The 15,777-nt window shown below is 32.9% G+C and overlaps 2 protein-coding genes across 2 annotated transcripts; one reads left to right on the top strand and one right to left on the bottom strand.

The window, feature by feature from the left end:
* The first annotated feature begins 10,468 nt into the window (after positions 1-10,468).
* Positions 10,469-12,072, top strand: LOC130623116 (mucin-3B-like). Its single transcript, XM_057438610.1, has 4 exons — positions 10,469-10,474; positions 10,591-10,653; positions 11,160-11,231; positions 11,671-12,072. The coding sequence occupies exons 1-4, from the start codon at positions 10,469-10,471 to the stop codon at positions 12,070-12,072; spliced, it is 543 nt and encodes a 180-aa protein (XP_057294593.1).
* On the bottom strand, positions 11,292-14,637 carry LOC130624161 (uncharacterized). Its single transcript, XM_057439725.1, has 6 exons — positions 13,918-14,637; positions 13,478-13,582; positions 13,173-13,283; positions 12,641-12,754; positions 12,137-12,202; positions 11,292-11,426 (listed from the first exon to the last, which is right to left on the bottom strand). Exons 1-5 carry the CDS (start codon positions 14,002-14,004, stop codon positions 12,182-12,184), a joined length of 438 nt encoding a protein of 145 aa, XP_057295708.1. The 5' UTR covers positions 14,005-14,637; the 3' UTR covers positions 11,292-11,426; positions 12,137-12,181.
* Between the last annotated feature and the right edge of the window lie 1,140 nt (positions 14,638-15,777).

The following is a 15,777-nucleotide window of genomic DNA, read 5'->3' as shown; positions in this document are numbered from 1 at the left end:
TTTCCTTTCCTCCCTGTTTCCTAAGTTGCTAAGTCTTAAGTCTGTTACTTTGGAAAGTAAACTTGGAAAGTTTAGGAAAGTGGATTTTATATCTTGTTGTGGTTTGTTATTGCTTGTATGTTATACTTTGGTAGTGCGGGTTGATATGCAGGGCAAAGCGAGGATGTTTATTTAAATTGTGTTACAGTATCCTCTAAAACAGTGTTTACGTGTACGCATTACTTAATGAAAAAAAGCAACTTAAGTAAAAACTTATGGTGATTGTCAACAACAAAGTAAAATAATTTCGTGCTATTTTCATTTTTGCTTTTCTTGGGATAGAATCTTTCCTATTTTGTCCTTGCTTTGGTGCTCCTCTCCGATTTTTAGTAAGTTCATCACATGCTATTCCGTTGCAGATATTTAATACAAAAGAGAAGTCATGTGTTTATTGGTTTGAAAAGAAAGAACACTGCGAAAGATGCGACTCGTGAAGTTGGGTGTTAGAAAGTAATCTTACAAACCATGGATGTTTGTCGCAATGTTTTTTTTGGCGTAGTATCGATGTGTTGCATTACCATGGCAGGAAATTAATGCAAAGGGCACACAACCAACTTTGTTCTCGCAGAAGTGCTTGCCTTTGCAACGGTTTTTGTAGTTATTGCTAGTTAAGTGCGTGATATAATATTTTCGCACAAGCCTCTGCGTTACAATACTCTTATTAAAAAAATGTCACATAGAAATAATTGCAGGAAATTAATTTTAACTTCGTTAGGGTTTTATACACTTCATTGCTGTAAGTGATAGAACGAGTGTAGTGCTTTCTTGTTTAATTAATTTAGACTGTAAAAATAAATTCTAACTAAAACTGTTGTCTTATTGAACCAATAAAATTTAGACTTTTGCTAAAGTTACAGGTGAAGGTGTAGCTCACATAACTGCATTTTACGTAAAAAGGAATACTTGAAAATTCTGCTGCAGCCAACTGTATTAGCTACCTTAGTTTGTTAACCTTACACGCAGCTGGATAAAAATCAGATGGGTAAAGATAATATAAAAATAAATTATGTTGGCTCAGATAGAATGTTCTTGTACAACACTAAATATCCAAAATGGTTGTTAAAATAATGCAGTTTTCGTTTTAATAACCCTCACCTCATTCTCGCAGGAGTATAAGCTACAATATTAAACACACAGACAGAAACAGATTTTAGTATAGAAATGCGGTATCCCATTAAAGAATAATAAACGACTAACCCAGTTTATTTTAAGCTACATGTTAATATTTTTAAACATGCAGTTTTATCAAGGAAGTTTAAAGTTTTTTTCTTGAAGGAAATCTACCTTAATTTACAGGTTTTATAAAATTTATTATCGATGACAAATATAATTTCTTTAAGTGAAATCTTTACGAGTATTTTTGTTTGCAATTTACTGCACTAATTTAGCTACTTATAACATGATTTTTAACCCTCAAAGAAGCAAAGTGAACACAAACTTTTTTATCTATAGGTGCTATATCAGATAGGTCAAGCCTCTTTGTATAATAGCTACTGTGATTATCTTTCATCTACAGATCAGAGCTGCAGTATTTTGTCACGCAGTTGTACCAATAATACCAACACTTGTATTTGTTTAGCTCACCAGAGTCGGAACGAACGCAATCTTTGTGTTCTCCTTCACACTAAAACGTGACAAGAAGAGATAAATGTTACCAAAGAAAGAATTATAGGTACGCCTAGCAAGATATTGCAACTAATGCTAGGATTAAGACCGCTAATGCGACAGAGAAAGTGATAAGCGAAAGGAAAAAAGAAATTTCTAAAAAAGAAAATTCATATTTAGACAACCCGATTGGAGAATCACACACAATCGAGAAAAGGAATGTGAACATGGCGTAACAGCGAATAAGAATGAAAAGTAAAACATAGGTTGTATCGATGAATGCAATCGCAACTTTTATATTCCATTGGATAGGTTTTGTGATACTATGTATTCTACGAGCAAACACGAATTCATAATAGTTATAGTATGGTAAGATTACTATTTTATTGGCAGAATTGCCTCCAACTGTTCTATTATTTCACGAAACTCGCCAACCCTAGTGTCTATGCAATGCATAATACATAGTCTAACGAATTGAAATTACAAAAGTGTTTTATTGTTTTTCCTATTTCTGACGCGTTTATTGAGACATCAAATCACTTTCTGACTTATTGTCCATAAAAGCATAGTCATAAGAAAAAAAGATAGTCTGGACAGTAACAATAGGCCATTGTTCTATCGTTTTGTGGCTGTTTCTAAACTCGGGCCCATTCTCTCGAATGCATCAAAATCTAAAATGGCGATTTTCTAGCATGTTCGTTAGGGAAATCGAAAGTTTTGTTTGCTAACATTGGTTTTATTTTGGAAATTTACTTCGAAATTGTTATTTGATACGTTGAAAGTTGTTATGCCTGGTGCTAATTGTTCTATTTACGGCTGTTCAGTCTCACGTCGACCAGAGTATAAGGGTTTATCGTTGTTCAAAGTGCCAGCTGGAAAAAGCGATTTCGACAAGAATTGGAGGGATAAACTAATCTCAATTATTACTAAAGATCGCGTGATCGATAATTCACTTCGTGGTCAAATTGAAAAGTGTAATTTACATATTTGTCAACGTCATTTCAAGGAGGATGAGTACTACAAACATAATACAAAAGCAACCCTTAATCCAGGAGTTTTACCAACACTGAATTTACCAACAAAATGTCATCCTTCATCTTCGACCATCACCAAACCTCGTGATTCTGCTTCCACAATAATAAATAAAAAGGAACTTTTTTTATATGCATCAACTACACAGACTTCATCATCATATTACAAATCATTTGATGATTTTAAAAATCGTGTGAGTTCTTTGAAGTTGAACAGTTGGGTAGTATCTTCACCGTCGACAAGTTGCATGTCTTTTTTTCACCATGATCAAACTCATTCCGTACCAAAGTTTGAGATTTATGTTGATCAACACCTTGATTTTGTAGTACGCGCTTTGTTGTGGTCAGTTCCCGTGATACATGAAATATATGAAAATCATAAAGATAATAATCCTTCACTTAGGGATTTTGGTTACAACGACAATACAATTCGTACATCAAAATTATTTCGACCGATAGCTGGTAACTGCCGCAATGATGACCCTATACTCGCTACAATAGATGTTGAGACTGTTCCATGCCGTAAAAGAAACCAAAAGAACTAACTTGTACACAACAAACCAATTAAACGGCTATTTTTATAGCCACACATTTGAAAAAACATATTTTTGGTATTAATCTTGCTCATGAAGTTACTGCAATGTGAACTATTTTTGCAAGGTACGTATTTTTTCAAAAAATTTTATTTGCCTTTATTTTTTTGAAGTTTTCAAATTTTTCAGTTTCACGGTTTTTGGCGATGATAAAATTAGCTTACTTTATTTTCTTTTTTGCTGTAATCTTAGTACCTTAGGCAGAAATTTACGAGATTTAATTTAGCGATTAATGAAAAATTAGAAAAATATTGAAGAAATCTTTTTTGTGTGATACATAAACTTTCAAGAGCTGAAAAAACCCCAAAATTATTTTGACTTTTCAAAACATTTGCGAAACATTGTATTGAAAAAATTATTTTCTTCCTTCCCAAATTTTAAGCGAAAAGAATCAAAATTCACGAAATCTGCTATATATAGATATGAAGTTCAACATATTTTTTCTATACAACAGCAATAAAAAATAAGTGCCTTACCATAGATATGAAATTCTGGGATACAGTATCCTTCTAAAATATAAAGTTTATATGGCATTTGCCATAATAATGCTTTTTTCAAGTGTGTGGCTATAAAAATAGCCGTTTAATTAGTTTGTATAAGAGGTTCAATGACCTTTGTCCAGTGATACAGATGATTTTTTTATCTCGGTTCGAAGTGATCTGGTCTTCTTTTTTTTCGAGGCAATTTTATGTAGTTCAATTTTATCTTTCACCAAAGAAAACGTTCGCACACGGATGTAAAGTGTTATCAAGTGATCCAACAAATTCAACGCTATTTCTTTTTCAACTTTTTCAGCAGAAATATTTCTCAATTTATTAAAATTACACAAAATGTATGAATTTTCCATAAGTTTTGATACCATTTTTTTGCTGTCTATTTGTCTACCAAAATTAGCTGTTGATTCGCGAAATGATGTTTCGACTTCGGTAAATATTGCATGAACTTCTGGGGTAACACTCCATAGACCGCCTCTATCCTTAGCTTTTATTAGGACATCACTTTCGCAACTTTCATCGGCCGATTGCTTGCCAACTATAAGTATGTTCAAACATTGAACACCCAACATACTCTGTGTAGCTTTTGAACGTCTCAATCGCCTGTACATTGTGGAAAAGACATAACCACTCAAATATTTTATGATATTGATTTCCTTGGCACTGTAACATGGTTTCGGAAATTCAACGGTGTTTTCTTTCACAATAGAACCTGTGATATGAGCCAAGACATGATTTGCTACCTCACAACCAAGTAGAACTGAACATTTCCGTGATAATTTCTGAAAGATGACTTCATCTGCTGATATACATTTGTAAAATTTTGGATAAAATTTCTCAGCATTTCCATTGAATTGACCAATTACATCACGAACATAAGCATATGATGCATTTGCCTCATCAAGTGTCACTGTGTAGCCATCAAATTCTTCACGTGTTTTCTCAGAGTAACATTCATCCTTTGCTAGCTTCAATGCACTAGCGTTTACATATTTCTTGAAGTATAGAGGATGTAGCAACTCTTCAGGGGTCTTTTTCACATTTTGTGATGTCGAAGCAATGGCAGAATCAGTATTTGTGGGTGCGTGTTTTACATTACGATGCCTGGTTAAACCACGTTGACTTTTGCATATTTTTTCGCACTCAGAACACTGAAATCCCGCGGCAGGAACCTCATCATTGATTTCATCAACTATTCCCTCGAACTCTCCAGTAAAATCTGTATTATTTTCGAGAATATTCCCCTCAAGTATCAACAAAATAGCATCCAAATCTTCATCTCCAAAGTAATCTTCGGCTGCGGCAGCCATCTTGCTGATTTTAGTGTATTGGCGCTCGGGCCACCCCCATTTTGACAACATGATTAGCGAGAACAATAGAAACGGCCCCGAGACGCCAGACTATCTTTTTTTCTTATGACTATGATAAAAGCAAGCTCTGGCTGGCTGTCGTTACATCAACGCGTTTCGATTGTTTCTTTTTACATCAGAGCATGTTAAAAATTGTTAGACAAAGTAGATGCGTGTTTAATCATTTTCATTTCAAGAACAATAGACTTACCTTGTTGATATCGCATTTCTTTTTCTCTAGCAAACATCTTTGCATATCATCATAAGCAGCATTCTTCGTGACGAAGGTATTGGAGTTGTAAAAGGCTGTCGCAAATGTTGCAAAGCACTAAAAACAGGGTAATAATCTTTTTAAAACAAAAAACATATTTGCTAAATGTGTAACTGCTTCTATCTGTTATCAGAATCGATGGCACTTAAATATATTTTGTGTAAAAAGAATATTTTTGTTTTATTGCCTATTCGTTATATATTTTGAGTAGTTACTTGGCGAGGTGAAGCTGGACATTCTGATCTATTCGGTCGAATATCATCAATGTAACCATTTATCAAAAAAAAAATTTTTAACATCAAAATATTTTTTTTTGCATCAACAAAAGATTTTTTTTTTTGAAAATGATTTTGGAAACACACGATCAAAAAGGAATTGTTACTTCGGCAATGACGTTATCTCAGGTTTTCACTCAATGTACTCCTGGCTGTAATAAATAAACTTTGTCGTACACCTGAAAATAACGCAAGCATAGAAGGCACACAATAAAGTCTCCATTTTTGTCCATGCATGATCACTCGTTCTGTTATTTCTGAGAACGCTTTGTGACTGTTTTCAGGTTTTGACCGATCTTTTACGGAGACACATTTTACATGCAGAAAAAGAGATTGCATTTTTTAGTCTTAGCCAGTGAAACCTTACTGGAATCTTCCCGCCATTTTTCGCATTGCTATTTCATGCATTATTAGCAAAAAGAAGAGATTTGCGGCAATTTCGAAAAGAAAGCGAATGTTTCTAGCCAATCACGGAATTTCATGACCAGAGTTTGACGAATCAAGATGTCCACACACACAAAAAGAAATCTCTAAATAGGAGAGAAACATTAGATACAAGTTCAGACGACAAAAGTATATTTACACCAGTATTTAAGGCTTGTTCATTGGAAATATCCGGCGTGTACTTTTCTGGTATTTCTGGAAAGACTTGCGTTGGAATGGTTCCACTTGTAGGTGGAGCGGTTGGTCCATTTCCCGGAGAACCTGCTTCTTTCATGTTCAGTGTGTCTACTTGATTTACTGGTAACTGTAATAGATCAGTATTTTTATTTTGCATACCGGAACCACTTCCGGAGGCAGACCCACCCGATGCACCAGACGCACCCGATCCTGCTTTAATAGCATCATTGAAATCCTCTCCTTTTGTTACTTCAATAGTGTTGTCGTACACTTCATCGATGTCACCACTCAAGTTGTTTACATCTAATAGAAAAAAAGTAAAATATGGCGACTGTTCGGTGCTTGTTCTTGCTTTTACCTGGTATTATGTTTAATGAACAGTGAAATCTCTCTATAACAAATTTTGTTAAAAACTTTTTTTGTTTTATTGTCATTTTAAAAATAGAGAGAACCCACAGCAAAACGAAAAAAGACACAAAAATTGTTACTTTGAGAGCAGATACTTTTTCAAGATTTTATTCATTTTTGCGAATGTTTACGCCTTTTTAAATTTTTCATCAGCAAAACGCAAAGTTTTTTTCATGCGAAGTCATGAATATTTTTCACAACGCAAAAGATTTTTCACTATAATAGAGTTCTAAAACTGGGAAATATCAAAGTTAGTGATTCACTTCTTCTTTTAATGATCAACCACAAAAACATATAGAGTTTTTGGTGCTGCAAATATTTCTTGGATATTCTCTCTGAAACAGCAATGGGTGCAGACTTTTGATTATGGTCAATACCTCAGATGGGATTTATCAAATAAGTTATTTTCTTATAGATTTTGACCTTTTGCGAAAGTTTTTTTAATGAAAAAGAATCTTACTTGGAATTTGCAAAAGTGTTTCCGCGAAATTTGTCCCTTAATTGCCCAACGCCAAAGTTTCTATCCGCGAAAGTTTTTTTCTTTAAAGAAAATCAACAAATCTGTTAAGTTACATCTTTTAAGTGAATGTTTTTTTACCGGCATAAAGTTAAAATTTCCTACCTTGAAAGCAGTTTCCGAGCATCAATGTTAAAGCACACAACACGCCAGTGAGAATAAACATCTTGATTATAATAATTTATTTATTTCAGTATATATAGTTTGTCTATAGTCTACACTAGTGTTAGAAAAGAAATAAAATTAAATCAAACAGGTTTTTCTTAGTTAAAGTGAATGCAAAGCCAGGCTATCCTCAATATCATGCGTCATATATATAAAAAACCAACACACTGACACACTTGCATATATAAATTCGATCATATTTGTAAGTATTAAGTATACTTCTGGCGATGTGCCCAGGAATTACATCAATGACTTTTGTTAACCTTAGCAGCGAAACAGGAATATTTATGCATGGTTAGGCATTAGTGAGCATATGTTTCACTTCTTCCTTATAATACGTTTGTTTGATCGATGAAAATGTTCCGTGGTATACCACAGTTTTTAACTCTAATATTGTCGACAGCTTAAAGGTAACGGGACACAAAGACACATTTTAATGCGCGCTATTCAACATGTCTTATAGCATGCGCATGACAAAAATTGCTTGTGTCCCATGAAAAGCGCCATGACACTCTTTTTTTCTTTTAAAGCATTTCTTCTTCTTCTTCTTTTTCTTCTTCATCGCCTAGTTAAAGTGAAGCCAATACCATTTATCTTCTTATTCTTGCAGCCATAACTGAATCCCACTTTAACCTTAAAAATATTTAAGAACATTTAAATCAAAGTTTTCTTAAGACCATTCTGCAGCAAATGAGAAGTGTCGTCACAAGAAACATTTTCATGCGCATGCTTTTTGGCATGTTGCATAGCTTACCTTTCCTTTATATCAACCAATGAAAATACATAAATTACAACGGGTGGATTCAGGAACTTTATTATGCAAATAATGACCTTTTCTGTGAAAAAAAAAACAAAAACAAAAAGAAAGTAAACAAAAAAATCCCATTTAAATGGCTGTTCGGACTGGATGTTTTTATATTTTCATAAGATTTCTTCATAACATCAGTTCTAATCAGAGTGTTGTACTAATGTAAAATTAAAGTAAATTTCAAAGACATCATTGTATCCAGCATGATTTTTCTATAAATTTTCAAAAATTTTCCAAAGTGATTTTCAAGGTAATAACAAAGTGAAGTGTTGATGTCACGTTTGGATGTCACCCTCATTTTAAATAACTACATACCGATTTTTGTCGAAAACGAAGCAAAATACATAAAAGTATCGCCGCAACATGAAAACGAGGTTTATTATGAACATTTTATTTTTCACAGCGTGTTTTTACTGAGAAGACTTTACTACAAGATTTTAACTTTATAGTCAAGTTTTATTTCCATATTTTCTAAAATGATGGATACAGATAAAATCAAAGAGGTAAGTAGTAGTAAGGGTAAAAACGAAAATATTCTCGTGGTTCGGAGTTTGCAGCTTTTGTTCACACTGCCTTTTATGTTTTCAACAATGACAAAAATGAATACACAACAGCTCATGATCATTCATATGCTAAGTTCTATTCAACACAACATTCCTTAGTCAATATATGTATAGTTCAGGAGAAAATGAAAGATGAAATCAAGGAACTTTCCAATAATATTGTTGTGATAAAAAATGGATCTTAACAATGAAATCAATTCATACCAGAGAAAAGCATTTTCTTTAGAAAAAATAAAAAGTGATCCATGAGCAATAAAATTTACAGCGGTTCCAAACTATGAGTCACTGTTATCAGTTTTGTTATACTTTGAACCAAAATTACTTCATATCCACTATTGGTCTGGTTCAACGTCTCTTGAAGAATCATGGTAACCTGACTATAAAGTTAAAATCTTGTGGTAAACTCTTCTTCTCAGCAAAAACACGCTATGAAAAATAAAATGCTCATAATAAACCTCGTTTTCATGTTTACTGCGGCGATATTCCTGTGTATTTTGCGGAACTGGAACAGATATGTCAATTGGCTTATTGTGAACATGTGATTTGGAAAAGAGCTTATTTTATTGCTTGGACCAGTTATGACCTTAGAACGACAGTTAAGTGGAAGAAAATTAACAACTTTCAGCAGTCTTTTTTGTTTACTGTCAGTTTGTCTAAAGCGGAAATGTTTTTTGCAACATATACCCAAGGTATATGATGCAAAGGACAAAAGATAATCTTAACGCAGGACCCTGTTAAAAAGTCTCTCATTTTTGTGCGTGGCGCGGAAAAAATTCTTCCCTGTTCTTTTTTCTTACAAAAGGATGCCAGTAAGTCATTTTTGTCCCTTGCCTTAAATATTGTAAAAGATTTTTTTTTTATTATTACAAATATTTTATGGGAGTTTTCGAAAGCGCCTCCTTATCAACTTCATCCATAATTTACGTATAAGGGACTCTACGGAAACGAAAGTAAGAACATTAATAGATTTTAAATGTGAATAACCACTACGTGTTTATTTAGACCAAATAGTGTTCTACACCAGAATTTTACCACTAAGATGTGTGTAGGCATCCCTTCCTTACAGAATCATTGTGATTAATTTTTGAACGGCAAGTTTTATAGAATGTAATGGCTTGTTTCCATTGGGCTGCATTTTCGGCTATTACCCTTTACAAAGGTGTCTTATACTTTACAAACAGCAAATTCATTGAGGTCTACAATTGGTTGTTTTGTATTGATAAATCTTCAAATCCTGCGTGACATTGGATTACTTTTTGTCACTCATATGGTCAATGTCCTTGTTGTTCATCATCTTGAAATATCCATGTTAATATTTTTAAATTTTTGTTGACGGTTAGCAAAATAACAGAATAGGTCAAAATACTCAAATATCATTGGTTGTTTCTAAAGCAACGTCGCTAAAGTTAGAGTAAATTTAACTTTGTCCAAGAGCAGCTAATCAGCGAAAAAATATCTCAACCAGCAGTAATTTTGTCAAATTGCACATTTGTTACTAAGATAAAAACGAGCCTAGAAATAATGCGTAAAGGTGCTTTTTACATTCAGCTGCATTTTTTGCTATAATTACCAAAAGCTCAAAAGTTTTCTATCACCGCGCGCGTGATTCGACAAATTAGAGCAAGGTTAACTTTTGTGCTACAGCTAAAGAGCACTATAACAGGGAAGCTTTTGTATGTACGAGATCATGTCATGAATAATAACATTCCTTTAATGTGTCATCCCACAAATGGATGTTAATTGTTTTTAACACGTGATGTACAGGTTTTCTAATTTCCCGCCTTTTACATTTACAAATGAAATTGACATTTATTAGGCTTTTTTAAAAATAAAATTTAAATTTTTAATCAGAGAATACAAAACACGCCAGATGTAGATGTTTATAAATATTGTATTTTATTTATCCTTTTAACGGTATATCCTTTAACCCTATTCGGTCCAGGGAGGAGGGCAGAATCCGCCCCCCCCCCCACCCTAACGTTTTTTTAATAACTCCTTATTGCTATGTTATATGGCTATGAAACTTACTGAGTTTCAATATTAATCTATTAGACACCTGCATGCCAAATTCTTAGGTCCCATACCTTTTAGAGGCTATAATATTGGCCATTATATAATTTAATAACTCCTGTTAGGATTATCCTTAAAACTTGAAACTTACAACACAACTTTGTTTATTAAGAAGAATGATTTTGCATAATTTGGACACGTGATTAATCTGATTTCTCAATATTGGCAGATTTTACACGAAAATCGGAAAAAACCCGGATTTTCGAGCAATTTTGGGCAATTTTTTTTGCGACCCATGTAAAACTCGGAAATATGTTAAATAACTTTTATTTAGCTTTTAGAATCTTCAAACAGAATGCAAAAATTCGCAACTGGAACAAGCAGATAGTGGCATTTTTAACAAATTTTAGGCTTCTGATGGCGTCACAGACAATATGCTGACGCAAGCAAAAATTTATTCCTTGCCATTTTTCATTTATGACGTACTATAAGTGTGATAAGTTATGTCCAATTTGAACAACAACCCTATGAAAATTTACTTCCCCGGGGATTATAATGATAATAAAAATGATAATAAAATATTTTAGCTAAATTTAAATATTCTTTCAATTTTCTAAGAAATAAAGAAAAATAACTTCTTTTTTACAAAAACTTCTACCAATTTTCTTCAGAATAGACTAAAAAGAAGAATAAAAGATACTTAGAAAAACATCAATGCATTGTTTGTTTTACGTTGTTGCTATATAAACAAACACAAGACATCTAAGAACCAAGTTAGCTTTTTTTTACTCCTTCATTACCATAATGTGCAAAAAAAATGCATGTTCTGATTCCAGCAAATCAGACAAAGAGCAAGAGAAATTCCCTTTCCCTAACTTCCGATTGTAGGTTATCAAATTTTTTTCCTGTTTTTTTTTTTAGCATAACAAAAAAACGTCAGTTATAACAACGTCAGCTATAACAACGTCAGCTATAACAACGTCAGCTATAACAACGTCAGCTATAACAACGTCAGCGATAACAACGTCAGCGATAACAACGTCAGCTATAACAACGTCAGCTATAACAACGTCAGTTCTAACAACGTCAGCTATAACAACGTCAGTTATAACAACGTCAGCTATAACAACGTCAGCTATAACAACGTCAGCTATAACAAAGGCAGTTATAACAACGTCAGCTATAACAACGTCAGCGATAATAACGTCAGTTATAACAACGTCAGTTCTAACAACGTCAGCTATAACAACGTCAGTTATAAACAACGTCAGCTATAACAACGTCAGCTATAACAACGTCAGTTATAAACAACGTCAGTTATAATAACGTCAGCTTTAAACAGTAGCAATTGTTTAACTTTTGTGGAACAAAATGGAAAACATATTACCCTGGTTTCTCTTGAATCAATATAGACGTCAATCGAAGTAGACCATCAATTTCTATATTTCTCGAGCTAAAAAGAAAAAACTGTATAATAAAGCAGACAAGAATATCATAGAATAGTCATATTCTACTAATTACGTTTGACAAGCCAGTTATATAATTTAAAATTATCCACCACTGTGTTCGGCAGGTAAGTTATTTGTACACTTATTTTGATCTCCAACCAATCTAGCGCATAAAACAGTGAGGATGTTGTGCAACAGAAATTCTCAACTTCTAGTGCAGAGATTATAAAAACAAAGCATGATTAAAAACTATTTAGTCTGTTTACAACCTGAATTACGACAGTTATCTGTGGTGTAACATATGAATGGTGATGACAATGTATGTCACTAAAGCTGCCGTCTTTTTATATTTTGTATTATATAGTGCAACATATAAGACTTACCCTAACAACAAAAGCGAAAAACAACAAAATCAACAACAACGTGTGAAAATATTATCTTACCACGTTTTCCAATAAATACAATTCTTCAAACGTACGAACTTCTCTGCATTTTTTGTTTTTGCATATTTCCAGCATACCACACTCCGTATGGCTGGAGCATTCCGCTATTTCTGTCTGTAAAATGATTTATAAAATCTTTATTCACACAATTTTTCATGAAAGCATTGATTTATTCTTCTTTCAAAGGAAAAAAGAAAAAGTAAGATTCTCTTTTTGATTGATAAATGATCGTAATTTTTAAATTTTCCATTAACATTTGCTGAATCGTAGAAGGCCGAAGATGAACTTCTATTATCTACCAATTTGTTTTACGAAGGAAATGTAAGTTGTCTGATAGAGTGAGATTCAAACTGTTAGAAGTTGCAACCATGGCGAACAGTGAAAATCAACTTTATGATGATACAATGTCTATTCCAATATTCCAACAGAAAGTTGGAATGTTTTGATTGAACATTGTATCACCACACAGTTTCGGATTGGTTAACTAAACCTAGGCTAGAGTGGCAAGATATTTTATATAAAAGGCTCCTACTTTGACATTTTCCTTCGGAAATACACATTCGTAGTTTTTACATATCATTATTTCCGACGGACAGTTGCAATCTTTGTTTAAATAGCACAGCTTCTTGAAAACACCAGGACACTAAAAATTAAAATGAAACAGATTGGTGATATACTGCATTGTTTCAAAGAATTTTGGATGGTTTAAAATTTCCATATAAGCTAAAAAAATCTTTGAAAAATCCCTCCAAACATTTAACGACTGTGGGTATGACCTTTTGGACGTTAGGGAGCTTTTAAGGTCTTTAGGCAGCGGTACACAAAACGGTTTCTCACCATTTGTTTTGAAGCTATTTCCAATGTTGTTGTCACTTCTGTACATATATTTTCTTTACATACTTGTGCACTTCCGCATTCTGTGTGGTAGATGCAACCTCTCTTCTAAAATACATTCACATTGAAGAGAGTTTTCATATGGGGGAGCAAGAAATAGAAGTTGTATTTGACAAACAGTCGATGTAGAAGCTGCATTATTGGGCTTGGTTAGCTTCCTTAAAAGAAACGCGATTTTTAAGTCATTTGTGATTCAAACATGTAAATTGATAGAGTATAAATAAGTGTTAGATTTTCTGAAAAAAACAAACAAAGTGTTAGATATTTTCCCTAATGTGGTTAACCTCAAGAAAGATAACGTTTAAAATCTCTTTAAAGTTTATGAGTTGTCAAGTGGTGTGCCTGCTAAGTATAAAAATTTAATAAAAATACAGTTTAACTACCTGCCACATTCTGTAACCGACAAATAAATGCGGTAATTGTAGATAAACCAACATTACAAAGACGTGAAAGATCGTACTGGTATACATCTCTGATGTTGTCTATGTTTAAGTTATGTTTTCTTATGTTTATAGTTAACAGTTTTAACTTTGATTTCTTGTTACTGGCTATTCAATTATTTTCGCCTTAATTTATTCTACAACTGTAAGAGCCGAATTCTCTCCCCTCCCTGTGAAATCCGTGATGAAAGTGATCTTAAAGAAACAGTCAATTAAAGCTGAATGAGACAAGAAGGAAAGTAAAACTTATGAGATCAGTTAACAATAGATGCACGGATGAAGATATAAATATATGTAAAAGATAAAATAGGGAAAAGGAAGAAACGGAAGAAAAAATAATAACAAAAGAAAAATATCCGGGGGTTAATTATTCGCATTTCTTTTAAAAAACACACTTTACAATTTTAAATACAATTCAAATAAAAAATTTTTTTAAGAAAACCGTTTTAACAAGCGGAAACACGTGTTGATTTCAACTTTTTATAACTTGAAAAAATAATTACTAATCGAAAATTCGTTTGAATGAATTTTGTTTTAATTGGAAGCATTTGGATGAACAGAATGGCCAGACTATTGAGGAAGTATTACTCATTTCATATACTAAGATTCACATCTTTATCCTGGAATTTTCAGAATTAACAATTAGTTAAAAATTTTATTTTCGAAATTGAGGTTCCCAGGCTAATATATGAATATATTACAGCGTATGTCGATCATTTATTATTATTTTTAATTGACAGGCCGTTTATATTGCTAACTTAATGAAGAAACAGAAAAAAACAATTATTAGTTTCCAAGTTTTGGGTAATCTGAAGTTGTTATTCTCAGACAGTTCTGTACTAGTTAAAGGGGCTACGAACCGGTTAAAATGCTCACATTCCGTATATCCCGCGCACATATTAAAAATCCGGCAAAAGCGTTTTGCGCAGTGAACAGGAGAGCACTTAGTTCGCTGGTTCAATAATTTTTTTTTCGAAAAGTATATTACAAAGAAATATTTCAAGACTCATTCTGGATGAAAACATGACCAAGGCTGGAGAAGATAAAAATTCTAGATATATCTATATGTTTGAGTCTGTAAATTACATACAATTGGCATTTTTGTTTTTCACTGCAATCAGCTCGACTTTCGTGTAAGTCACTAAAGTCGAAAACCAACAGCCGTTTCGTAGACCCTTTAACAAGCATTTAAGTATTCAATCATTTAACTTAAACAAAAGTATTTTACGTTTTCACATCTTTCAAGTCTAAAGATATTTATTAAACGTTCCTAATAATATATTTGAACATTTTGGTGATCAACACAAAAAGACATGATTTTAAAAGATTTATCACAGGGTTAAGACCCCTCCCTTTTCCACTGCTTCTGCTTGCTACGGCACCAAAGAAGGACTCAATCACACGTTAACCTCACCATATGAGTAAAATTAAAAGAGATTACCAAGTCCCCATGTTCTTCTATAATTTGATACGTCAATGCAGAAAAGCATGATATTTCTATTTCAAGGATGTAGAAAAATATTCTGACATTTTTAGAAAAACAACCCTGAGAGTTCTTTGTCTAAAAACTGACATAAGAGTTCTTAGTTCAACTCACAATATAATGCGTGTTTTAAACGATCAAAAATTTTTACGTTTCGCCTCCTGTTTAAAGCATACATCCTTTAGTCCAATAACGGTTTCATATTAAAACTAGGAAAGTAGAAAAAAGCATTGAAATTGTGGCCTAGCTTATAGAATTCTCTCAGGGCAGATAAACGTAAAATGTCGTGAATTTATTCTTTGTGTAATTAATATATTTCA

Source organism: Hydractinia symbiolongicarpus, chromosome 13 (assembly GCF_029227915.1).
Source record: "Hydractinia symbiolongicarpus strain clone_291-10 chromosome 13, HSymV2.1, whole genome shotgun sequence".
NCBI classification, from domain to species: domain Eukaryota; kingdom Metazoa; phylum Cnidaria; class Hydrozoa; order Anthoathecata; family Hydractiniidae; genus Hydractinia; species Hydractinia symbiolongicarpus.
Note: the sequence above shows the minus strand (reverse complement) of the source record. Positions and strands in the feature narration are given on the sequence as shown.